Source organism: Ovis canadensis, chromosome 1 (assembly GCF_042477335.2).
Source record: "Ovis canadensis isolate MfBH-ARS-UI-01 breed Bighorn chromosome 1, ARS-UI_OviCan_v2, whole genome shotgun sequence".
Taxonomy (NCBI): domain Eukaryota; kingdom Metazoa; phylum Chordata; class Mammalia; order Artiodactyla; family Bovidae; genus Ovis; species Ovis canadensis.
In genome coordinates, this window is record NC_091245.1 from 204,794,044 (window position 1) to 204,820,483 (window position 26,440).

General features: G+C 38.8%; 1 protein-coding gene across 2 annotated transcripts in view; it reads right to left on the reverse strand.

The window, feature by feature from the left end:
• The window catches only part of SENP2 (SUMO specific peptidase 2), a 35,641-nt gene extending 11,838 nt beyond the window's left edge, over window positions 1–23,803 (reverse strand). Inside the window, exons 1-14 of one of the 2 annotated variants that reach the window (XM_069558657.1) lie at window positions 23,420–23,803; window positions 21,508–21,563; window positions 17,761–17,894; window positions 17,046–17,112; window positions 15,040–15,130; window positions 11,186–11,354; window positions 9,366–9,469; window positions 8,043–8,137; window positions 7,417–7,468; window positions 6,543–6,606; window positions 4,430–4,606; window positions 2,781–2,912; window positions 1,344–1,547; window positions 202–281 (exon numbers count right to left, since the gene is read on the reverse strand). In XM_069558657.1, the coding sequence (XP_069414758.1) occupies window positions 202–281; window positions 1,344–1,547; window positions 2,781–2,912; window positions 4,430–4,606; window positions 6,543–6,606; window positions 7,417–7,468; window positions 8,043–8,137; window positions 9,366–9,469; window positions 11,186–11,354; window positions 15,040–15,130; window positions 17,046–17,112; window positions 17,761–17,894; window positions 21,508–21,563; window positions 23,420–23,742 (1,748 nt within the window). In that variant the 5' untranslated portion in view covers window positions 23,743–23,803. Of the gene's footprint in view, window positions 1–201; window positions 282–1,343; window positions 1,548–2,780; window positions 2,913–4,429; window positions 4,607–6,542; window positions 6,607–7,256; window positions 7,316–7,416; window positions 7,469–8,042; window positions 8,138–9,365; window positions 9,470–11,185; window positions 11,355–15,039; window positions 15,131–17,045; window positions 17,113–17,760; window positions 17,895–21,507; window positions 21,564–23,419 lie in introns of both variants that reach the window. The other variant, XM_070289373.1, reaches the window with a different exon arrangement.
• Window positions 23,804–26,440: the final 2,637 nt, after the last annotated feature.

A 26,440-nucleotide genomic window follows, 5' to 3' on the forward strand; every position in this document is an offset into this window, starting at 1 on the left:
AATATTTCTCAGTAAAGATCTGATTTGGGGGTTATTTTTAGACAAAAAGACAGATGCAAGTCAAGTCCTGAACAATGGAGAAGACAGCCCTCACTACACATTAGACTACAGTACACCAGAGCTTCCAAGGATTAAACAGAAGAAAGACCACATAACGAAGGGCATACTGAGGCAACAGTGAAGCTTTCAGCCTTTACTTACAGGAGAATCTCACAGATCCTGTGGCCTTTTTGTCCCATAGAATCCAGATATTTAAGACACCTTTTTCTTAGGTCTATAGCCTATAATGGAAAAAATGCAACATCCAGAAACAACCATAAGAAGGAGAATTTTATTTCTAAAAAGAAAAGCATCTTTTAAACATCAATATCTGTACCAACATGAGTGGATTTCTAAGGCAATTTTTCATAAAACATCACAGATGACATGAGCTCCAGGCGTATAAAATTATATTTTCCTATTCCTACAGAAAGGCCTAGAAACTTATTCCTCAAAACATTAGTAGTCCTCTCAGAGTGATGAGCTGCATTCTGGGGGTTTTAGGGGTGGGGTTTTGCCTTTTTCTTTATACTTGTACAATAAACCTGTTATCTTCTAAACAAAAGTAATAAAATAACCCATGTGTACTAAAACTCTTTTCTACTAAAACTGAAAGCTCCTCCACTACACAGACTCTTAATAGCTTTCAAAACTGTTCAATTAAAGAACTACGATGCAACTCTGCAGAGCATGCCTTTAACATACACTACTGGATTCTCAGTGGACAGAAAAGGGTCATCTTCATTACAGGCACACTTCATTTTATGTCTTTGACAGATAAGGTAGTTCTCACAAATTGAAGATTGGTGGCAACCCTGCATTGAGCGAGTCTATCAGTGTCATTTTTCTAACACTGAAGTGTTAACAGGAAGTGTCTATTTGCTCACTTCACGTCTCTGTGTCATATCTTGGTAATTCTTCACAACATTTCAAACTTTTCATCATTACTATACTTGTTACAGTGATCTGTGAACAGTGGTCTTAGATGCTACTATTGTGAAAAGATTACAGCTCACTGAAGGCTCAGGTGATGGTTAACACAAAAAGTATTTATTGATAAAGTATTTTTTAATTAGGTATATGCATTGGTTTTTAGATATGATCCTACTGCAGACTTAACAGACTACAGTGTAAACATAACTTTTATAAGCACTGGGAAACCAAGAAATTGATGTGACTCACTTTACTGAGATATTTGCTTTACAGTGGTGGCCTGTAACCAAGCCTGGAATATTACTGAGGTATTCCTGCTTTTAACAAAACAGTCATTATCCAAACTCCAACAGTTAAGCCTCTCAACTTACCACCAGGCTCCAATGTACCTTCCGATGAATAGGCACCAGAATAAGTTCCTGTTCAAAGAGACTGACCCCTTTGGTCCATCTTTTCACCGCTTGGTAACCCCCAGACTTTAATTTCGGATAGAAGAAAGTACTGAATGCATAAAGTGCTGGATACCCTTGCCTTTTATTTCTTTCCACCAGGAGATTCATGTAAAAATTAATGACCTGTAACACCAAGAGAGTAAACATTGGAATATGCCAAGTATATTATCAAAACTCAATTTCTACTTGAGTAGGATGAATTAGAAATAAGAAACTAAGGGAAGGGACAGAAGATAAAAGGGTTATCTACGACAGAAGATGGAAAGTAAAAAATGATCAGTGCAAAATGGGAGGGATTAAGAAGGAATGAGACTGTACTTCTGAGGCATATGAATAAGAGAGCCATGAGAAAGAACTCAAGGAGAAATTCTGCAACAACTAAAAGGTGTATGTAACTACACCACACATAAAACATGTGGAAATATTAACTGAAAGTGAATTTTACATAAATTATACCTCAATTTTTAAAAACTCACTGGAAGGAAATACACCAAAACAATAGTTATTTTGTTTGCTTTTGAGTTGTGCCATTTTTTTGTTTTCATAGAAATATATAATTTTAATCATTTTAATTGAAATATAGTTGATTTATAATGTTTCAGATGTACAGCAAAGTGATTCTGTTCTACATACATATATTCTTTTTCAGATTCTTTTCCATTATAGATTATTACAAGAGAGCTGTGCCACTTTTGAATGATAATATTGTTCCTTCACTTTTCCTTATTTTCTAAATTTTTATAATAAACATATTGTATTTGTAATATGAAACAGAAATGTTCTAATTTTATAAGAATGTGTTTATATGCCATGAGTCATGACAAGAGGGAAGGAAGGCAAAGGGAAAAAAATGCAGGGGGCTGCATGGCTGGCTGGGTAAAGGATCGACCAGAAAACTGGCAAGAACTAAGCTTTAGCGGAAGACGTAAGGAGACAAGGCCATTAGGCAAATGTTTATACTTATCACTCAAATTAAATAAACACATAGTGCATATAGAGTGATCAAAATATTTATTATTGAAAAAAATAAAATGGCTCCTGTAAGAATTCACCTAAAATAAATGACCACTTGTTTGCTTCCTTCCATTTATCAGTTGCACCCAGGGTTCATAAAAATGTCACTAATAAATGAAGATGTAGACGAAACAAAGCAGAGGCAGAAGAGGGAAACATCGCTAATTAAAGGCAGCAAACAGTCAGAATTAACTATCTTTTCAAGGTTTAAGATGTTTTTGTTTTAGGTAAACTAAAGCTACCTTAGCAGTCCCTCCTGTGTAGAAACCACGATATTACAGGTAGAAAAGAGTTAACCATAATGGTAGTCCAAGGGGTAAAAAAAAAAAAAAGACAACTTACTTCATCATTGAGCCAGTGATAGTTCCTCAAGGTCTGGATGTCTCCTCGAGTGATTCGTAATTTGAAAGCACTACTTAGGATCTCATCCTGTGGGCCATGGCCTAGAGCATTACTGATTTCCTTTTCCATGTCCTGAATTATAAAGTCCAGAGGTTGTTACTTTAATAAAGAACCATTATCAGATACTGAAAGTCTGAGATTGAAAAAAGCTTTTCATCCCTATAATACTTGACCCTTAAGAAAAACTATCAAAGACCTACTAAATTAAAAGACAAAAAGATTTTAATTCAGGACCACAAAGCAGTCTTACTAACAGTTATAAGAAATGCCAGCCCAATTATTAGCTGCTAGAAAAAGTTATTGGGTAAAAGTGTTTGAAGTATAGTCTCAATTATCCTACTACCATTTATTGAGCACTATGAGCCAAACACGTACCAGATGCTTGAAGTGCTTCGTTAATCCCTATCTGTGGGGAAAGTACTGTCACCATTTTATAGAAGAGGTAAACCTCAGAGAATTTTGGTTACATGCAGAGTCATATGATGATTAAAAAACAGAGCCAAGATTTGAACCCAGAAGTGTCTAACTCCTGAACTTTCTTCTCGTTTCACAACACTATAAAAGCATTTTCATACTTTCCTCAACTGTCTCCTGAACCTTGATTTTAAAAAATCAAAGTAATAAAATTAGGGCATCAAAGAGATCATTCTATCCATTTCTGATGTGAAGAGAATAAGCAGAAACTAGAAAACTAGGCAGCAGTCTAGCAACTGAGTCCTTACTAAATAGATGGCGTCATTTTTCTAAAGAATTACACAGATAAACATAAATTTATGCTATAAGCCTGAATCTACAAACCAACTAGAAACTTTCATCCAAATATTTTCACTTCTGCTTCCTCTACCACTATACACAATTTTGCAACTTTATGGATCTTTCTCTCCACCTGCATGCCCAATACATAATAAGTGCTCCATAGATAATCACCGAATAGGACATCGGCTAAGACAATAATGGAGGAGTCAAAATGTGGGCTCACTTTTAAAATGAGAATTTTTAAGTTAACCTTCATTTCCTTGTTTTCTATAAGCTTCTACTTATTTGCTGTACAATGATCAATGAAAGGGGCATTTTAGAGAACCATAATCACTTAACAAACATTGCAATGAAGGGGAGTTCCCTGGCAGTCCAGCACTTTCACTACCAGAGTCTCAGTTCCAACCCTGGTTGGGGAACTGGTATCCCATAGGCTGTGCAGCATGGCCAAAAATAAGTAAATAAAATAAAACGTTAAAAAGACAAAAACAAAAAAACTGCAACAAATCTCTTTATAGTGTCAAACTCATACTACATAACTCAAAATACTTTAAGCTTAGAAAAAGAATCTACAAAGAATCCAGTATATTCCAAGATGTGTGAAAATTCTGTCTACTCACATTTGCTGAAATTAATCTAACCCCTTAGGCCACTTGTACAGATCACTAATGATCAGTGTAGCAAGTAAATGACCTGCCCTTGGGCCTGATTTCCTTCACACATACATTTCCTAGCCTGGAGAAACTCCTCAAAACAAAACATGCACTCAAGCCTTGAATAACTAAGGTTATGTAAAAACATGCCTCTTATTTGATTAACACAAGAAACAATACCTCTGTAAGTTCAAGAAGATCATCTGTCCTTTTATCCCTTTCTTTGTTTGAGCAATTTTTTTCTTTTGTCTCAAGTATTGACATTTTCCTCCTGAGTAAGCCATTGCTTCCACTGCCCAGGCGGAGTCGGGCTGACACTTCTTCAGACAGGTCGGGTTCCAGCTGAAATCCCCTCCTCTGGTTAAAAAAATTCCCATATTCTATTGACATGTTTGATACTTGTACATATACACATATATAACACATGAAATATAGAACAGCACCATTATTTTGAAAGAAAAGAGAATTAGTACATCCCCAAATGAGTAAAGTACAAAAAGCGTTATCTGCCTGTCCCTACAAGAGGGAATGAAAACTTCAAGACCTAAGGTTCACAACAAGACACCTGAATTATAAATCATGAATCAGAACATTCATCATTTTCCCAGGAGGTAGCAAGAAAATTTGGAGAAGGCAACGGCCACCCACTCCAGTACTCTTGCCTGGAGAATCCCGTGGATGGAGGAGCCTGGTAGGCTGCAGTCCATGGGGTCGCAAAGAGTGGGACACAACTGAGCAACTTCACTTTCACTTTTCACTTTCATTCATTGGAGAAGGAAATGGCAACCCACTCCAGTGTTCTTGCATGAAGAATCCCAGGGACGGAGGAGCCTGCTGAGCTGCTGTCTATGGGGTCGCACAGAGTCAGATACAACTGAAGCGACTTAGCCGCAGCAGCAGCAAGAAAATTATTTTCACTTCTCTTATCTCAATTAAAAATAATATAGTCAAAAGATATATTGAAAAACTTTAAAAAAGCAAAATATATGACCCTTAATCCTATCACTCAAAATAAACCACGGGTGGACTTCCGTGGTGATCCAGTGGTTTTAACAATCCATCTGCCAATGCGTGCGTGGGACATGGGTTCGAATTCTGGTTCAGGAAGATCCCACATACCTCAGGGCAGCTAAGCCCCTGTGCCACAACTTCTGAGCCCATGCTCCAGAGCCTGTGAGCCACAACTACTGAAGCCTAAGCACCCTAGAGCCTTGCTCTGCAACGAGATGCCACCACAATAAGAAGCCTGCATACCAGAGCACCAGAACTAGAGTAGGCCCCGCTCACTGCATCTAGAGAAAGCCAACACACAGCAACGAAGACAGAGCATAGCTAAAAATAATAAAAATTGTATATTAAAAAAAACCCAAAATGAAAATAAAAATAAACCACTGCTATTTTTACAGGTAAACTTGTTCTTAGTATAAAAACAGTGGACTGGTTCAAAATTGGGAAAGGAATACGTTAAGGCTGTATATTGTCACCCTGCTTATTCAACTTATATGCAGAGTACAACATGTGAAATGCTGGGCTTGATGAAGCAGAAGCTGGAATCAAGTTTTTACAGGGAGAAATATCAATAACCTCAGTTATGCAGGTGACATCACCCTTATGGCAGAAAGTGAGGAGGAACTAAAGAGCCTCTTGATGAAGGTGAAAGAGCAGAGTGAAAAAGCTGCCTTAAAACTCAACATTTGTAAGATTTGTAATAGTTTCAAGTAAATATGAAATCTTGAATCTGAAAAGTCCTGAACAAATATTTTCCTAAATGGGCTTCCCTCCCAGGTGGCGTTAGTGATAAAGAACTCGCCTGCCATGCAGGAGACATAAGAGACGCAGATTCAATCCCTCAGTCCAGAAGATCCCCTGGAGGAGGGCATGACAACCCACTCCAGTATTCCTGCCTGGAGAATCCCATGAACAGAGGAGCCTGGAGGGCTACAGTCCATGGGGTCGCAAAGAGGCGGGGACATGACTGAAGCAACTTCATGAACACAGCACAAAGATGTAAAAAAGAATCTCTGAAAGAAGCCAGGCAACACAGATAAGGGCTAAGATGGAGCCAAGTTGGTCTCTCTCACAAAGGTGGCTACTGCAGAGATAAAAATCTGGCAACTTAGAAGAAAGCCAAAGGTGTGTATCTTCAATGCTTGTTGCTTTTTCAAGAAAAATAATGGAATTAGAAATTAAAGTAACAAATATTATCTTTCTTATTTTTCATGGGCACCAAAATTTTAATGTAAGTCACGTGAAAGAAGCAAAGGCATAAAATTTAACTAAGGTTTCTACTTACACATTCATTTTCTAGTCTGATTCCAACTGTCTTTTCTGTATCAGAAATTTTCCCCTTTGAACACCTGAGGAAAAAAACTGAGAAATTACAGACTGGATGATTTTAATCTGGTACATGTTAAACTAGTTTTAGAAATAAGATTTAATAATTAGTAACAAATATTGCCGTGAGTTTATATAGTCCTCTAAACCAAAAGTTAGCAAAATTTTTCCAAAAAGGATCAGCTCATAAATATCTTAGGCTTTGCAGGTCTTACGGTTTCTGTCATATCATCTCAACTTTGTTTTCAATCAGCCCTAAGCAGCATGTAAATGAATGAGCATGACTGTGTCCAATAAAAATGTACTTACAAACAGGTAGACCAGATTTGGTCCATGGGCCACAGTTTACCACACTCTGCTATAAATGGACCAGCATCTAAAATCCTAAGGCACATAGAACTGCCTTCACTGTTCATATACTTGAGATGCTAATCACTAGAACTATCCACCACACTCATAGTCTTATCTCAGCAGCACTCACTGATGCCTCCCAACGCCTAATGTCTAGGAGAGAAGGGCACCGTCCCAAGCTAGGGTGGGCATCTTACACAAGAGCTACTTATATACCCACATATGCTGACTGACTGCCAGAGCTGAGAAGAGGTCACAGTTTCACAGATGTAGTTACTCTTAAATACAGTTTATAAAGTAAGAAAATAATGTCAGGGACTTTCCTTGCAGTCCAGTGGTTAAGACTCCACGCTTCCACTGAAGGGGTCACGGGTTCAATACCTGGGTGGGGAAGTAAGATCCCACAAGCCGTGCAGTGCGGCCAAAAAAAGAAAGAAAGAAAATATGTCAAAAGAGAAGTTAGAATAAACCGAACAGTGTACCTCTTTTCACTTCTCACTGAACACAGAGGTCCCCTTGTTTCAACAACTCTATCTGTGAGAATGGTAAAAAAAAAAAAAAAAGTGTTTCCTTCGTTAATCAATCATATAGCTAGCATTTCACCTTACAGTCCCCAAAGTATGAAGATACTCATTTACATTGAAATGCTAAAATGGATTCCAAAAACATTAGTGTTTATACAAATTAAGTTGCTAAAAAATGTTGCATAAATCTCTTTCTCCTTTACATATAGTCTTTAGTGTAAACTGGCTAACATCTGCTTATTTAGTAAGCTATCACTTAGTGTTATTTAGTGAACAGCAAGTGGAAAAAAACAAGGATATTAATATAGGAATACAACAAAACTAATTTTAGGCTCACAAAATATATGCTACAATACAGGAGCTAGGAAGAATAATCAAGAGGTTATTTTATAGATCAGCTTTAACTTGAAATAGCTTTCTTACTAAATTACTAGTACTGGGTAAGTCAACAGCCTGGGGTCTAACAATGTTTTAAAATTTGGTACACCATCTTTCACTAGTATGCCATTTTTCAATTTTATATGCTTTTGAACTAAGTTCAACATATTAAGGGTATTAAGATAGGGCTAAATCTGGGAACTCACATTGCTTTGGAACAAACTGAGTTGTTCTGACTCCATGACTTTGCTCTTCCCCCCAGCCTTTGGTCTTTAATGTGTCCATCTGACTTCTTTGAGAACTTAGAAACACAAAAAGTGAAGATCAGATATAAAAGGAAAATCTACTGTAAGTATTCACTGTCTCTACCTGGCAAACTTCTCCAGACAAGAGTTACTGATTACCCTGAAAGGTCAACTCACAAGAGAGAGATCACAATATAGTATCATCTGAGACCAGGATAAAAGGAGTCTGATCCTGATTCTAATATTCCAGCCAAGATACCTAACCTCCAATTTCTCTACCATAAAACTGGATGTTTTCAATGCCCAAAGCCACCTCGACTGAAAAATCTCAGAATGATAATACCCAAGTTAAAAAATGAAAGATTTTAAATGATATACTGAAGTGCATCCCAAAACAACACATTAAAAGCCAAATGACAAAACCAATAGTTCATACTGCTGCTTCCAACAGTGGCTAGTCAAAATGGAAAAAAACACGACCATTCTGACTGACTAAACTGAGCATTTTTAAGTTCACAACCAAAGTTAAAATTTCCAAATAATCCCTTGTTATTTCTGCAATCAACAAGCTAGACAGTCTTGTGACTTTTTCAACTTATTGTTACATAATCTCTGGGATCCCCCTCTGTGTATTCTCACACCACTTACTAGAATTATCAAGCAGACCTCAATCCTGAGCTCACATAATCTTTGTCCCCTTTTTACAGAGAAATAAAAGGCCAGACATCAATTCCTTCTACCATTCTCAACTACTTGGTGGACTCAGCACATTTAAGTAACATGCAGTCTTACAAGGAACATTTCTTATGACATGGGGTGACTTTAGTCTTATCTGCAGAGTGGAGAGTTTCCAACTGTGCTAAGATCCATCCACTAAGACGCCTTAGGGACAATGTGTCTTTGGAGGCAGTGGCAGGAGGAATAAGGGGAGGTAAGGGAGGAAAAAGCAGGGGAGAACAGGAGGAGAAAGGAAGACAGAGATTGTGAGAAATGTGTGTGTTAGGGAGGCTGAAAAAACGCTCTGCTCCCTGGGAATCCAACTTCAACCAATGATTTCACTTTTCTATATCAGAGTTTCATGTAACAGTTCACTCGAACAAAGGACTCTGAAGCAAACAGAAAATTATATTTTGTAAAACCACTGTTCTATATAATCCATCACTAGATACAATGTTCAAATTATAGGGCTCCTGCTCTCAGTATTAATCTTTTTTTAACAAGCCCTTCCCAACAATCTCCTCTCCAAAAATAAGAAAAAAAGTTGTCTTGTTAGCGCATCTTTACCTTTGATGAGTTGAAGTTATAGGAGAAACAGAGTTTCCATGACCACCTTCTTTAAGTCGCTCTAATAACCTCTGGTATTTCTCTCTTTCTTCTTTTTGAACACCCTAAGTGACAGAAAGCATTCAGATAACTACTAGCACATCAAACCTATAATTAAATCATAAACAAAGACTAAGAGGTCAAATGCAGCTCATGAATGTTTCATTCACCAGCACATTCTTTTTTTTTTAATTTCAGTGCTCTTTTAACTCCTTTAATTTTACTTACCAATTTTATAACTGGAAAAGAGAAATCCCCCCCAAATCTGGCCCCTTTTGAAACACTGTATTAACAAACGAGAACTGTTGGTGAGCTATTCAGCCCATTTCACTCATTTCTTTTATCTGCTGGACCCTGATAGCATATGAGTTTTTGATAGTGGGACTGGATTAACCATAAAAAAAAGCTCAGCACAAATAATCCACTTGCATATTCAGAACATTCAACTTCCAAAATGAAACTGGTCTTACCAAAGACACCAATGACCCTCTATGGCCAGATCTAATAGGCACTCTTTCAGCCCTTCTGTCACTTGACCTCTCCAGCTTCTCACCTTGCTACCCTCACCTTGCCTTCCTGGACAATAAATTCTCCTGATCTCTTAAAGACTATCTTTTCAGTCTCCAGTGAAGATTTCTTCTTCCTGCCTTTAACTGTTAAGTTAAAGGTTCTGCAGATCCTACAGATTTTCTCTTCTCACACTACATGCTGAGTAATCTCTTCAACTCCCTTGATTTATCCAACACCAATATGCAGAAGATTCATACATGTGTCCCTAGCCCAGTCTTCTTCTCAAAACTCCCATCACACATATGTAGGGGCCTAAGGGGTATGTCTGCTTGCATGTTCCACAAGCGCTTTAACCTCCAGAGCTGAAGTCATCATCTCCCCCTAAATACCTAGGGTATCTTGGCACAAACTTATCCAAGATCGAAATCTGGGACTCAGGTTCTTCCATCTAAACTTATATCACACTTAACCAATAAAGATGTCCTTGATAATATTACCTCACAATATTTCTAGAATATAGCCTGTATATCCCCATATCTTCTCAGTCCCTAAATTCTCATCTAGGAGATATTAAAGCACTTTAACACCTCAGTCCATTGCTTTCACTGCCTACATTTTTTCTGACTACAACATTTAACGTATAAGCTCCTAGAGAACAGAGACCATATTTTATTCAATTTCGAATTGCTGGGACCCAAATAAGTATTTCTTTGATGAACTAAGTTAAGTGGTTGAAAAAACCATTTAGCAAATTACAATAGGTGATGGTCTAGGGGAAATACCAGAGACAGGAATAGTTCTAAACTCTCCCAAAGTAAGTGAAGACTTCAAGAAGGAAAGGAAGATTGCTGATGAACACATCACACTAAGTGCCCTGAAAACCTAAGGAAGAAACAGACATGTACACCATTTACATTCCTTACTTAATCACAGTTATTACAGCTTATGAAAGAAACAAGTTAGAATAATTCAGGCATCTAAAAACAAAGAAATCTATAATCGTATCTTTTCCTAACATGATTACTTTTCCTTTCTTTTACCTGAAAATTGATTAAATTACAATACGTATACAATATCTCTGGAAAGATACATAGAAGTATCAAACAGGAGCCAGATACAGGAGGGAGAGTGGGAAATTTACAGTCCCTGTACATCCTTTTGAATGGATCCTTTTATCTTTTGAATTTTGTACCACAGAATATATGTTATTTATTGCCACCGACCCCCAATTCCTAAAATTACTTTAAAGAGATCACACTAAAAGGGCTTACCTCCTCCACAGTACAATGAGGACGCCTCAGACCCTTGCCACCCTCTTCAGAAATCATCTCTGTTACAACCTGCTCCTGAGGCTTCCACATTAAAGAACTCTCTAGATTGCCTTTGTTGTGGCGACGGCCACCTGGTCTTCTAGTATAGCCTTCTGAGCTCAAAGTAAATCTGAGAAAAATAAGAAAAGAAAAACACAGTTACTCCCAAACTGCTTAAATTGCTGGCGTTTAAGCTCCAGGCCATCCTGCGATTAAGCTGTCTCAGGTTAAGCTTGCTCCTGACAACTACGATTCACAAAAATCAGATCTCTGGAGCAGAGGGCACCACAGAATTCTGTGATGGAATGTCTATTAAATGTAAATGTCTACTAAAATTAAGATGAGCCACCAGGGCTGCCACATGAAAGCCTCTGCCTTCTTCCTCATGCCCAGTTTTCCAACTCCAAATCTGGCTTCAGCTCCATATTACACTACATACCCTCCCCTGGTATTGCACTTTTCCTTTAGTCATTTGGCACCACTGCAATTAAGTACTGGTGTGGCTCAGAGGTTAAAGCGCCTGCCTGCAATGCGGGAGACCTGGGTTCGATCCCTGGGTTGGGAAGATCCCCTGGAGAAGGAAATGGCAACCCACTCCAGTATTCTTGTCTGGAGAATGCCATGGACGGAGGAGGTTGGTGGGCTAGGGTCCACAGGTCGCAAAGAGTCGGACACGACTGAGCGACTTCACTTTCACTTGTGATTGTTTAATGTCTGCAACCCACACTAAACTTTAAACTCCATGAAGACAGAGATTTCATCCTTTCACCACTGTATCCTGGTACATGAGATAAGTCAAAAGGCACACTCATCAGCGTCTGCTGAATAGCAAATTAATGAACAATAAATTAATAAATGCTAAAGAATCAGAAGCTATGGAACCCCCATCCAGTCACTGTTGCTGGTTGACAGACCTTGCCTCTCCTGACATTACCAATAATGGAACAAACTGACATCATACCACTCCTGATATGGTATTTAACAAAGGACATAACAGGGACCTCCTTGGCAGTCCAATGGTTAAGACACCGAGCTCCCACTGCAAGGGGCATAGGCTTGATCCCTGCTTGGGGAACTCAGATCGCACATGCTCGATGGCAGGGCCAAAAAAAAGAAAGGACACTATATCATGTAGGCAGTATCTTTACCAAAAAAAATTTGCATGATCTTAAACAAATCATGAGAAAATGTCAGACAAGATTAAGAGAGATTCTATAAAAGCAATGCTTTGTACTCTTTAAAAATATTCATGCTATTACAAAGAGAGGCTGAGGGGTTGTTCTACATTAAAGGAGATCAAAGAGACATGAAAATTAAATATAATACATGATCCTGCCCTGAATTGTGGGCCAGAAAAAAAATCTTTGTAATAGAGAAATTTAAATAAGATTATATAATAGTATTACATCAATGTTGAATTTTCTGACTTTGGTAATCTAGGATTATATAAGTCAATGTCCTCATTCTTAGAAATAAACAGTCAAGTACTTATGATTAAAGAGGTATGAGTCTAAGATGTACTCTCAAATGAATCAGGAAAAAAATATTATGTATATATAACACAGAATGATAAACCAAACTGGCAGAATGGTAACAACTGGTGGGTCTAGGTCAAATCTATTCACCTACAGAGTTTCAGAATACATGAAGCTAAAACTAACATAACTGGACAGGAGAAATAATCAAGTCCACAATTACAGCACAAAACAGCAACACTATATTCGTCAATCATCAATAAAGTAGACCGAAAATCAATAAGACCTATAAACATTATCAGCAAAGTAACTGATATTTATAGAACACTCCACCAACACAATACACTCCACAATACACATTCTTCTCAATGCACACTGAATAACACCCAAACTAACATACTCTAGTATATAAACAAATGTTAACAGATTTTTATTTTTATTTTTCATATTTTGGCTGCACTGTACCGCATGCAGGATCTTAGTTTCCCAACCAGGGATGGAACTCATGCCGCCTGCAGTGGAAGCACAGTTTTAATCACAGGACTGCCAGAGAAGTCCCAAGTGTTAAAACATTTAAGAGAACTGACATCATACTAAGTATATTCTCTGACCATATGAAGTTATACTAGAAATCAATAAAAGAAAAATATTGGGAAAGGCCCAAACATGTGGAAATTAAACAATTCTGAATAATATTCTAAATAATTAAACTTTTAAACTTCTAAATAATCACAGGTTAAAGAGGAAGAGTACGAATGAAGAGCAAAATGAGGAGTATAGGCCTGCTGTTTTGTAGAATTAACTTTAATTTCAGCTTAACCAGTTTTCTTGTAATTACATTCAGATCGTTGATCTTTGCAGGAATACCACAGTAGGTGATGGTGTCTGGCTCAGTGCAATGTATCTGGAGGCCAAGACATCAGTCTGCCCACAGTAGGTGATTTAAACTTTGTTCTTCTGGTTGTGGTGTCAGGCAGGTTTCTCCATCAAACTTTTACTTACTACTTCCAGCTCAACTGATGATCCCTGCATAAATCAGTTATTACTGTGACAGTTACAGGACGGCGATTTTCTACTTCCATCATTCCTTCTATCATTATTAGTTGGCATCCAACTTAAAGGTCTTTTCCTCTCACATTATGTATTTATTTATTAACACATCTATATTCCTGTCAAATAAAGATGAAATGAATAAAACCTGATGCTTAACTGTCCCTAAATTTTGAAGCATCCTTTAATTGCTAGCACAAGATGTTCCATGATCATTTTTTACTCTCTCTCCTAACCGACCCAGGGATCAAACCTGGGTCTTCCGCATTGCAGGCAGATGTTTTACCATCTGTGCCACCAGGGAAGTCTCCTAACCCTATAATCAGCCATTTATCCAAGTCCAGGGAGCCTTACTTTTTAAAGATAGTGTCTCATTTTCAAACATGAGTGGATAGCCAGGCATTATCAGGTATTTGAAAGGTATAAGAAAGGTAAAACCAAAATAAACCAAAGTGGGAGGAGGAATTCAAAGGAAGCAGGCAAAACAAGGAGAAGTAATTTTAAAATAATTAACAGCTTAAAAGGATAAAAGTTACTGCATCTTTGTAATAAGATGCTTGGAGAAAGAAAAAGTCATGGGGACTACAGAGGGGGAGGATGCTTACAAATTAAAAACTATGAAGCCAAAAAAATATATATATGCATATATGTGTATATATATATACCATATGTATATTTTTTTAATAAAAGATTTTTTTAAGGGTAAGGATAACAACAAAAGAGAATATATAGAAAAATTATTTATCAATCCATGAGGTCCAATATCCAAGCAACAGAAATTCTAAAAAGTGAGAATATAAAAAGGAGAAGAAAATTACTAATAACATAATAATAGTTCATTGCATACATGATTTCTGCGCTGTTCTGTATGCTTATTATTCTTCAAAAAAGTTTTTGAGTGACAATTCTTTAAAAGGTTTTCAAGGGAATTCCCTGACAGTCCAGTGATTAAGATGCCATGTTTTCACTGTCTGAGGGCCTGGGTTTGATCCCTGGTTGGGGAACTAAGGTCCCACAAGCTGCACAGCATGCCCACAAATAAAAATTAAAATAATTTTTAAAAAAAGTTTTTCAAAATTATACAGGCATATGATCCAGTAGAAAGAGTAACCTGTACCTGAGTACAAGTCTCTTATCAGCTATATGATTATTTGGCAAGTTACTAACCACAAAGTACTTATTTACTAAGAATAAAGCGAAAGAATAGAATAAAAGCGAAAATGCCCAGCAAGAATGAGCACTTCAAAATTACCAAGTTTCCATTTACAGAAGGGCAGAATTAACACTTACCCAAAGGAAGGCAGGACTCTGCGTGGCTGATCTCGAGTTACTGTCACTCTGATCTTTGGATAGTCACTTATTCCATTAGGAGATTTATTACCTATTTTTAAAAACCATTTGTAATTGTAAAAGAAAAACACAAAGAAACCTGTGAACAGTATGCATTAGAAAAGAAAATCCATGAGCAGTCTATACAGTACAACTATATATTTTATTTTTTTCAAATTCTGTTATTATCTAGCACAAATTTTGTAAACATTAAAGGAAAAGCAATAGCATTTAATCTGTCTTTGCTCTCAGGTAAGCAGTAATAACTCATAGGAAAGCTTTACTAGTTTTGCTTGCTGGGGCTAACAAGAGGCATGAGGAATTCAATGATTATAAACTCTTTGTAATCTAGTCAAATTGAGTAAATTTTTTAAATTGTTTCTTCTTCTCAAGAAAACAGAAGTATTTTAAAATGAAAATCTGCTATGTTACTACATTTACCAGAAGTTTCCAATACCTGTGCGATGGTCACTATACTTCAGCCACATTTTCTGCTGGAGCTACTACAGGGTCTTGGAGTGCAAAGAGATTAAAGCTGAACTTAAGTCAGTAGCAGCAAAACTTAAACTGGCCTGCATTCCTTTGTTTGTAAAGCCTGACTTGAATCGGTGTTCAATCCTGTGGGGTTTTGGGTGTGCGCTCAGTGGCTCAGTCATGTCTCTTTGTGACCCCAGGGACTGTAGCCCACAGGGCTCCTCTGTCCATGGGGACTCTCCAGGCCAAGAACATTGGAGTGGGTTGCCATGCCCTCCTCCAGGGAATCTTCCCAACCCAGGGATCCAACCGAGATATCCTACATTGCAGGCGGAGTTGTTGGGATTCTTTAAATATTAAATAAACGAAGAAAAAATTTGGAATTCCCCAAAACATCTCCAAGCGTTTCAGATTAGAGACTGTGGATTTCTTTACAAAAGAAATCTGCTCTAGGAATACCTGTGCTTCTCTCAACAGGTTCTGCATACCCACGGAAACATAGTGCTAGTACTTCAGACACAAGGTAAATCTGGCATCTCCTCCATATGTCCATTTTCTGAATGCACAATTTCTCTAAAAGCTTCTTCCCTCTTTCTCTCAAACTGTACAAGCCTATCTGTGCAGCACAGATCACAGTTATCTTCAGGACTCTTGTCTTCTTCCTATTTTTTCCTGTCAGAGCATTTTATATCATATATAAAATAAATACAATTCAGTTTTGGGGTCTCAGGATGATACGGAGATTCCTAATCCACAAAACTATGAGAACTGGGAACCTTAGGTTACTCCCCAATCAGATGATGTCCCTCAAAGGCAGGGTTTTATTATTTTGCTATTTTATTATTATTTGTTTTGTTACTTTGCTATTAAAGTTTTACTATTGTTATTTTGTTACTAAAGGTTTTATTATTTTGTTATTCCTGATAATTTAGCAGAGTGCCTAACATAAAGTAACCACTCAGGTAACATTGTTTTTTTTTTTTTCTTTTTAATGAATAAGCCCTGATCTAAGTCACATTAAAGACATTGATAAAGCAAATAGGAATCATAACAGTAAATTCAAAGACAATACTAAAGGAAAGCTATTGGCTTTTTAGAATATGTAGAGACAATGGCACCCCACTCCAGTACTCTTGCCTGGAAAATCCCATGGACAGAGGAGCCTCGTAGGCTATAGTCCATGGGGTCGCTAAAAGTCGGACACGACTGAGTGACTTCACTTTCACTTTTCACTTTCATGCATTGGAAAAGGAAATGGCAACCCACTCCAGTGTTCTTGCCTGGAGAATCCCAGGGACAGAGGAGCCTGGTGGGCTTTTGTCTATGGGGTCGCGCAGAGGTGGACACGACTGACGCAACTTAGCAGCAGCAGCAGAGACTATGTCTATGCTCTCATCCAAAGCCAAATCAGTGTTTTCCTTTCATATTCCCAAAGCTCAGAGAAAAGAAGTGGAAGGAGGTAGGGCAAACAAAAATATTTTTGACCACCTCACCCAGTTTTAGCATGTTGCTCCAGGATCCAGAACTGGTCAGTTCAGAAGATGAAGAGTTTGAAAACACCTTGAAATCAAAAAGAATCACCTCTGTAATAACTCTTAGAATTTAAATAAGTTTTAATATGAAAAAAAAATCACTCTATTGGTAATGATTTAGTTACCTCACAGAAGAAATTTCATCAATTAGACCAAAAGTTTAATTTGTGAAGACTCACAAAATGACATAAAAAGTAACAATTGAAGATTCTTCACATACTTAAATGAAAAAGCAGATGCAGAGTTGACCCTTGGTCAACAGAGTCTGAACTGCATGGATACAATTAAATGCAGATTTTTTCAATAGTAAATACTACAGCATTACATGATTACCGGTCGGGAATCCGTGGATATAAGGCTTTAGATACGGCAGAACCATGAATCTGGAAGGCCAACTACTGAATTTTTGACTATGTGGAGAGGTGGGGCCCATAACCCATACATTCTTCAGGGGTCAACTCTATTAGTAATTAGGCTCTTTATAAATATTTTTTAGATTATAATCTCTTAACCTTTAATTATTTCATTTCTATATCAAGGCTAATTAAGACATGGGAACATTTCAGGAAGAAGTCATTCTACACATTAATTCCTAAAAAGAGAATATTTCTAAAATTTAACTTTAATGATTAAGTACAAAGACAAGTAGCTCCAATGAAACCTTATCCTCACTGACCTCTCCTGAAGGGACCACATTCCGTGTTCCATTACAAGCAGAAGTTACCATGGGTTTTGTGGTCAGCTGGAATGGAAATCCAAACAAGCTGGCAGCATTGTACAGACTGGTTTTCACTTGATGAATAAAGCAATCTAGAAAGCATAATATAGATTACATATACATGTAAATACAGAGTAATTAAGCTTCAAGCAAAATAAAAATTGTATCTTAAAAAAGGCCTCTCTCAATTTTTATCAGCAGTCCTGTCTTCAACCACTGAGAGAAAAAAGCACCTGTAAAAATAATCTTTCTCATATCTGAATATCTGTAATTCCAGCACTGTGATTTTGTAGCTTTTTAGTAAAGTATCTGGGAGGCTACAAAAGCATGAAATCATATTGGTATGTAGCAAATTACATACCAATTCACACACACAATAAAGGCCATAAATGACAACTTTCAAGCAATGAGTTCCCTAGAATATATACTGTAAAACAAATCTTTCCTAGAGAGATAAGGGCATAAGTTAGATAAGGTGGAACATATAGCTACTAGGTATAGCAGAATTCTATAGGAAGCATTACCATTAACTCACTGATTTGTCCTTACTTTTCAGGCAAGTACCAATACAGCGGACCTAAACAACAACTTACCTAGTGCCTATTCTATCTTGGCTACACTCAGGATGGAAATTAGTAAAGTGGAAGATATGTGGTTCCTAGACATCCATGATGGAAATAAGGCTAGCCTATACTAGAGAAGATGCGTTGAAAGATCTCAGACTCATCCCTCCTTGTCACCAAAAATAAAGATTACAAACTAAGTAAATAAACAAGGTGGAGGGGGTAGATTTCAAATGCTTTCCCAACTTCCTCTTTTTAGCTCACTGTCCCTTTCTCACTTCCTACACTGCTGATTTGTTTTCTACAATTCCTTTTCTATTTCCTAATTAATGCTATTCTAAAGCACTAGCTTGAGTGCTTTAGAACCACATTCTGCTTCACAGGAAAACAGCCTGAAAGTGAAACGGTGGCTTTTAAGCATCAAGCACTCCAGAACATACAAGATATAAAATATTTTCTAGAAAAATAAGTGAATAATTTAAACAACAGGAAAGGTGTGCTAAATGGTAAAGCAGAATCCAATTTTAAGTAATTTGTCACTACAGAATAGTTAGAAGTACCAAAATTTGCAAATGTCTTGTTTCTCATTTTAGGAATAGGAAAGAATTTCAGGTTAACCCTCTAATAATGTTGAGGGATTACACACTCTCCTGAGCTGTAAGTGGGAGAAAAAGGACTTCAGGAATTGGTACTTATCATCCAGACTGCCATCCAGACCTCAGAAGGCAGGAAGTACTCTTAACATAAACAGTGGGCACAAAATGTACTGTTGTATTTTCCTACAAATTTTGTCAAAATCTGAATGTACTCCAAAATTATGTCAAAAAGATTTCATATATTAAAAAAAGAGAGGAAGGTTAGAAGGTCCACTTCATCTGTAAAATGAAGATGAGACCATTTTATTTTGCTGAGACTACACTACATAGACCTCTTCAAATCCCTTTCATCTGTAAGATCCTGAGTCTGCAATTCTAAGCTCCTCCTTATTTTCATCCTTCCTTTTCTTCTCTCCAAAGCAACCAATAGATTCATACTGTCTGATATAGGAGCCAGTATCCACAAGTGGCTACCTAAGTTTAAATTCAATTAAATTGAGTTCAGTTCCTCAGTTGCATAGCCCCACCTGAGGTGCTTGAGTGAGTGAGTAAGTGAGTGAAGTCGCTCAGTCGTGTCCGACTCTTTGCGACCCCATGGACTGTAGCCTACCAGGCTTCTCTGTCCATTGGATTTTCCAGGCAATAGTACTGGAGTGGATTGCCATTTCCTTCTCCAGATCTTCCCGACCCAGGGATGGAACCCGGGTCTCTTGCATTGTAGACAGACACTTTACCGTCTGAGCCACCAGGGAAGTCCAGCCATCAATGCAGAGAGTGGCCAGGACTGCTAGAGACCTTTACAAGCTCTGCCAGTAAGTACTGTCTGTTACCCACTGCTTCCCCCTTGGGAAGTTTCCTTCTACAGTTTCTAGTCAGAAATCTTTATATTTTGTGGAAATCAAGGAAGGAGGGAACTTTAACTTAGAAGTCCAGATAGATAACTGCCAAAATTATTGCAGGAACCTTCTCTAGTATCACTATCAAATCTTTAACCATATACAGTTATTTACATTTTTCTATAAAATTGACTTTTTTTTTGGCTAAACAAATAAAATTGACTTTTTTTTTTTTGGCTAAACAAATGTATTTATAAAATGTTACTTTATATTGCTACCATTAATGAAAAGAAACCTCACTTGCCTTATGAGGAAATAAAAACACAACAATATTAAGTTCTAGATAGGCCTGTTAAAAAAGGGACAATTAGGTGGCTAGTGGTAAAGAACTCGCCTGCCAACGCAGGAGACCCCTGAGGGGAAAATCCCCTAGAGGAAGTCTTGGCAACCCACTCCAGTATTCTTGTCTGGAAAATCCCTTGGACAGAAGAGCCTGGTGGGCTACAGTCCATAGGGTCAAAAAAAAGAGTCAGATATGACTGAAGCAACTTGGCACACAAGCAACATGTATTACCCGAATTTTAAATACATGGTAGCGTTAAATTAACATGTTTTCTGCTTAAAATAATCAGAAATTAAAATAACTGAAAAAGATGCAATATTTTTATTAATATGAATAGTTTATAACATAATTCAGATGTTACTTAATGCTATGAACGTTGGATCTCCTAAAATCATTTTGTGAATTATCAGCTATCCTATGTTTTGGGAATACTGTCCTAATGAATTCAGTATAAATTCCTAACTGTCAAAGTCCCTCTGTATTTTGAACTCTCTCTTTTGTCAACTTTTTCCCTAAGTTTTATTTGCTATTTCCTGAACTGCACAACTTTCCCATACTGTTCCCTCTGCCTAGAATGCTTTTCCTTCCTATTGTTCTCTGTTGATATCCCATCTTTCCTTCAAGACTCATCTCACATATTAGCTCCTTCATCAAACATTTATTGAGACTCTTAACCAGAAGAAAATTGGACAGTATTTTGTTGCTACCTTTCTTGTATCATTTATCATATCCTCATGGACATTAGTATTATTTATAATACTTGTCTTAAAACCCCCCACTATATTATCAGACACCTCCTATAATTTTAAGGTACATAAAATAGAGACCCTGTCATACTCATTTTTGTATTTCCTGTGGAACCCAACACATTGCTTAACAGTAAGACAGGCTCAATAAGCACTCATTGGATTTAAATGAAATATTTAACACAGACAGGGCCACTCTTTACCTCATCTGGAAGTAGATTCAATTAACATGCATTTTTGAGAAAGAGGAAAATATTACTATAGTAGTCCCCTGTGCCTTTTCCCTCTAATCTACATCATTTACCAAACCATGTCTAGTCCTTCAGACATAGAGAAGAAAACAATTTGAGGCAGCAGCTTAGATTGATTCACTCAGCTATCCAAGCACCTTTACTTTACAGGAAGATTAGGAATTTTGAAGTGCACTTTCAACACACAGACTTATTTATCTGGAAAGATCCTTAAGTCTCTGGTAATGCTGGTTACCTCTAGAGAGGATAACTGAGTAGAAGAGGGAGAGGAAAGAGACTTGCGTTTCACTGCATGTACTTTTTACCTTTTGAATTTGTCCACACATATATTTTTCTTACTTAAAAAACTTTTAAAGTTAATATTTAATACCTAATCTTGGTCTTTTGGCTGGTATTTCATCAGTGTCCACTGCAGAAAACAGAGTGCTGAAAAAGAGCAAAGAGAGATATATATGTATATATTCATATCCACACATATCCATTTCTATAAGTAAGCTTACTATTCATACAATACACCATCTTCCATTCACTTTGTCACGAGGTTCAACTGATGTTTACAATATAGTAGGCCTCTAGCATTTGCAGATATAACACTATGGTTCAACTACATGAGAGAGATCCAAAACTCCCTATTATATAATAACCTGTAGTCTGGCTAAAATACAAACATGAAACCGACCAGAAATCACTCACCTAGTAAAGGAATATAGGTAAAAGCTTAGGACTATGTTATTTCTTTACAGAAATGATTTAAGAATAATTTCCTTTTGAAAGATGACACTCCCCACAAGAGAAATTCATTTTCTACTTAACATAGAGGTAGGAAACACAAGATGACAAGATGCCTTAAAAGATAGTTCTCAGCTAGAAAAAGGTGTTATATTTAACTACATTTTTATCATGGAAACTATATTACTAGTGATAACAAAGAATTTGGAAATTCAGGAAAATTTTTGGGCCTATGCTTTAAGGAAGTTAAAAGTTCATGGTATAATCATCTTTCTAACGATGGACTTAAAAATGGTTTACATTTAAAAGTTACTTTAGATTAAGGATGTGTGGTAAAGAACAGGATTTTGATATACAAGTCACTGTTTTCCTGACCAGTAGAGGTAGTAAAAATAATAAAGGACAGGGGAGAGGAAATTAACATTTCTCTATTCAACAAGTAAGTAGCAAGTGCCTATCCAGATCAGCCTCTGCACAAGGCCCTTGGGACAAAATACATAAACACTACCCTTACATACCCTAAGCATCATTTTAAACACTTTACAACTTGTTCTCAAATAATCCTTATATCATCAACCCTCCAGAAAGGTCGAAAGAATATGTTGAAATCTTGCCCTCTCTGGAACACATGATGGAATTTTTACTCCACAACTGATTCATCAATGACCTGCATTCTTAGACTCACATAGTAAATAATCACCTTGTTCTCTCAAGCTCCAAGAAACCACCCTCCGACGATCTTGAGGCTTAATAAACAAAAATTAACATTTGATCATTAAAAGTTCAGGGGATTATGTATAGAATTGGTATGGTATTTTATTCTCTAGATTAATTCTTAAAGTAGATGGTAGACACTACGAAACTGGACAAACCAACAAGCCAATGCTAAGAACAACTTTTAGTTTCCCCCAAATTTTAACTTAATTTTAGAGTATAGATTAGTGATCTTTTTGAAGAAATGAAGTACCTATCTTTTTCTCATACCCTAATGCTAAAGCACAGGATCACTCTTCCTCCCTCCCCAGCAAAACACACACACACACTCAAAGGCAAAGTTTGACAGCTGCCTTCCAAACAAGACAGCTACTGCGTCTTGGTGCTAAGAGAACAGTTAAGTGTAGCCAAAACGGCTTTGCGCAAACTATGAAGTTCACTTCCCTTAACTGCACTTATTGCGCACAAATGACACTTGGGAGTGTGTTTTGTAAACAATGAGCCACACAAACACAGCATTCCTTCCATTTTTAGTTTTCAACCTAAGAGCAGCAAAATATAATAAAAACTCCATTTGTTGATAGAAACCAGCTTGGACTCTAACAAGACAGATATTCACCATCACCGACCACTAGCCCCTTCCATCATCAGGAGTCGCATCTGCACAGCGCCGAGGAGCGACTACGTCACCGGGACACCCGCGACCCGCACCTCTAACGCCTCCGCCCAGCTACCTGTTTCTGACGAGCGGGGCCTGCCTGGATGGATCACCGCTGCGCCAGCCGAACCCGGGGTGGGGGAGGGGGAGAGCCAGGCCGTGGCTCGGCCCCTTCTCTCACCTGTTCGAGCGCCGCCTCTTCAGGAGGGCCCTGGCAGAGGGCACCGGCCGGTCACAGAAACGGAAAATGGTGCCGAGTATCCTAATCAGCCATTTGTACATACCAGGCCCAAGCAGCAGCGGCGGCCGACACACCCCGAGACGCAAACCCCAGAGCTGTCGCCGCCGCTGCCGCCGTCGCTGCCTCGGCCACCACCGCCAAAGCTCAGTCGCCGACTTGTGACGCGATCCTAGGGCCCATAGATACAACGTCCCCAGGGCTACAGGCGGCCCCCGCGGGCCCCCGCTTCTGACGTCACCTCCTCCCGCCCGACCGGAAAGCATTTTAGCGCTCAGTCTGCGCAGGCGCAATCTAGATCTCCACCTCCCTAGCCTAGCAACCTGAAAGCCTGGTCCTGGCCCAATCGCTCACGAGATCATAAGGGCTGTGGGCGGGGTTTTCTCTCCGGCAGAGCCAGTCCTGAGGCTGCCCGCAGGACAAGGCCCACAGGCCGCACGTGAGGGCTCTCCAACTGAGAGGGAGCGCTTCCAGGCCTGAAACCCGGGTGGTTTACCAGGAAATGTTTGAGTGCACGTTAATTAACAAATGTTTACCCTACTGAAAGTGAAAGTCGTTCAGTCGTGTCCGACTCTTTGTGACCCCATGGACTATATAGTCCACGGAATTCTCTAGGCCAGAATACTGGAGTGGGTAGCCTTTCCTTTTCTAATTTACCCTACTAGACGCCCTTTGTTTTACACATACTTTATGCCTGGTATTTTACACGCAGCCACCTTCATTTCTCCCAGCAACCGCAGGCGATGCGGAGCCTTGTGCCCATTTCTATTTTTTACTTTTTGTGCCTATGTTTAATAAGGAAATCGAGGCATACAGCGATTAAGTAATTACCTAAAGTCAAAGAGGTAGCTAGTGGTATAGCTGGAATTTGAACCGCGATCTGTGTACCAGCGCCAGTCCCTCGCCCTTGAGGTCTCCTGGGAGAGATATGATTACAAATTACAATACAAGATAATCGGGTGTAAGTAAACTACACTTCAATTAATTTTTAAAAAGATAATTGGCTGCTGTGATAAAGGTGGGTACAAAGTGCAGTAGGAACCAGAGAAAGGAAAACAGTCGGCTAGGGAAGTGAAGGACAGAACTCAAGGAAGGCTTCACAGAAACTTAAGGATGGAAAGTTACCTGCGGCCTACTAGTCTCCCTAGAGCTGACTGCTGCTGCTAAGTCGCTTCAGTCGTGTCCAACTCCTAGCGACCCCATGGACTGCAGCCTACCAGGCTCCTCTGTCCATGGGATTTGCCAGGCAAGAGTACTGGAGTGGGGTGCCATTGCCTTCTCTGCCTAGAGCTGACAGGAAGTGCTAATTACTCTCCCTCTCTTTTTTAAAGGTCCTAGTTCTGGTTAATTATCTACAACAGAAAATGACCCATCCTTTTTAATGGAAAATCCAGTCCCAAATCCAGTCCCCTCCCCCAACACTCCTGAGAATCCTCAAAAGTTTTTATGTCCTACAAAAATCCTCTCTGTATGCACCTGATCCTTAATCTGATCCTCAATTAAGGTCATACCTCAGACTTGCTTGAACTTCAACACAGGCACTCCTCAGTACAGCTTCATCCTTTCCTCAGTAAACACTGTTCCTGGATTCCTCTGCAAGCCACCCCCTAGAGTCCCAGAACCACCAGCTACCCTCCAATGGCTACCTCCACACTGGTCTGGGGAGATGGAGGCAGTTTCTAGAGGCTAGAAGCAAATTCTAAGTGTGAACATGGGCTTCTCCTTCAATGCCCTAAAATATAGCTAACACCCGGCTGTTACAGATAATGTGGGAATAAAAGGAGAATTGCAAAGCTGAAAAGATTTAGAAATGGCTATTACAAGGTACAGCATCTAGGGACTTCACCATCCAGAGATTAAGACTCTGCTTCCAGTGCAGGGGGGCACAGATTTCATACCTAGTCGGGGAACTAAGATCCTGCATGCCCCACGGTGCAGTAAAAAAAAAAAAAAAAAAGTACAGCATCTAAAGCCTACTGTCTCCCAAAATTTCATCTCTTCACTCTTCTCAGCAATTTCTACATGTCACCAAAAGAAGATAATTGCCCTTCTACCGTTACCCCAACTCATTTCAGGGGGGACTCTCAAGCTAACTCAAAAGGAGATTACCATCGGCATTATTCTGCAGGGCAGTTCAGCTGTGTCCCAACAGTACATTCCACTAAAGAAGTTGGTCTTTACTATTGCCAAACCAAAAAGACCTCTCAAGTACAGGGAAGGAATTCTCCGACACAAAAGAGCGGTCTCCATTAAAACACAAGTCAGAAAATTGCAAGCCGCTTTAGAATAGCAGCCTCTCCCAGGTTCTGGCCACCAAGATTAGAGAAACATTGGCATCAAGTCTCAGAACAGTGTAGTACAACACCACAACACAATTTTTTTTTTCTTTTCCTGCCTCTTTCCCTGCACCCTCCAATCCCAATTCTGAAAGAGCAGTCACCAGCCAGAAACAGTGGGAAGGCTGTGAAATTACAAACTTTCGTCAGAATCTCAGGACCTCATCAGCAAATAGTAACTCTGCCAGCCCTTCCCCACACCTACAGCCCCTTGTGTCCTCCTACTTCTCTAGCCACTCTTGGAAATGGAGAAAATGGACTGAGCCTTACAGTCGCTTCCGCCTGGGTCTCGTCGGCTGGTTGGTGCCTTCTATGTCCTGTTGTCCACAGTAGAGGTCTGGACCACTGCCCATCCACTGACCAAGGAGTGGGGTTATCCTTAACCCCAAGTCCACCACTGCCGCAGCCATTTCCAGACCCAGGAACTCTTCACCGGCGGCCCAGAGGAGAAGCCCCAAATCACATGCAGTAACGAAGACACTGACACTTCTGTCCTTGGTTTGCATAATGTGCACCCGTGGACCATCAGAGGAGCTCAACCACATTGCTTAAGGTTTCGTAAGGTTTCCTAACTGGTTACCCTAGTTTTCTAAAAAGACCCCTTCCTCGAGCGAAGATCTCTCCTTCA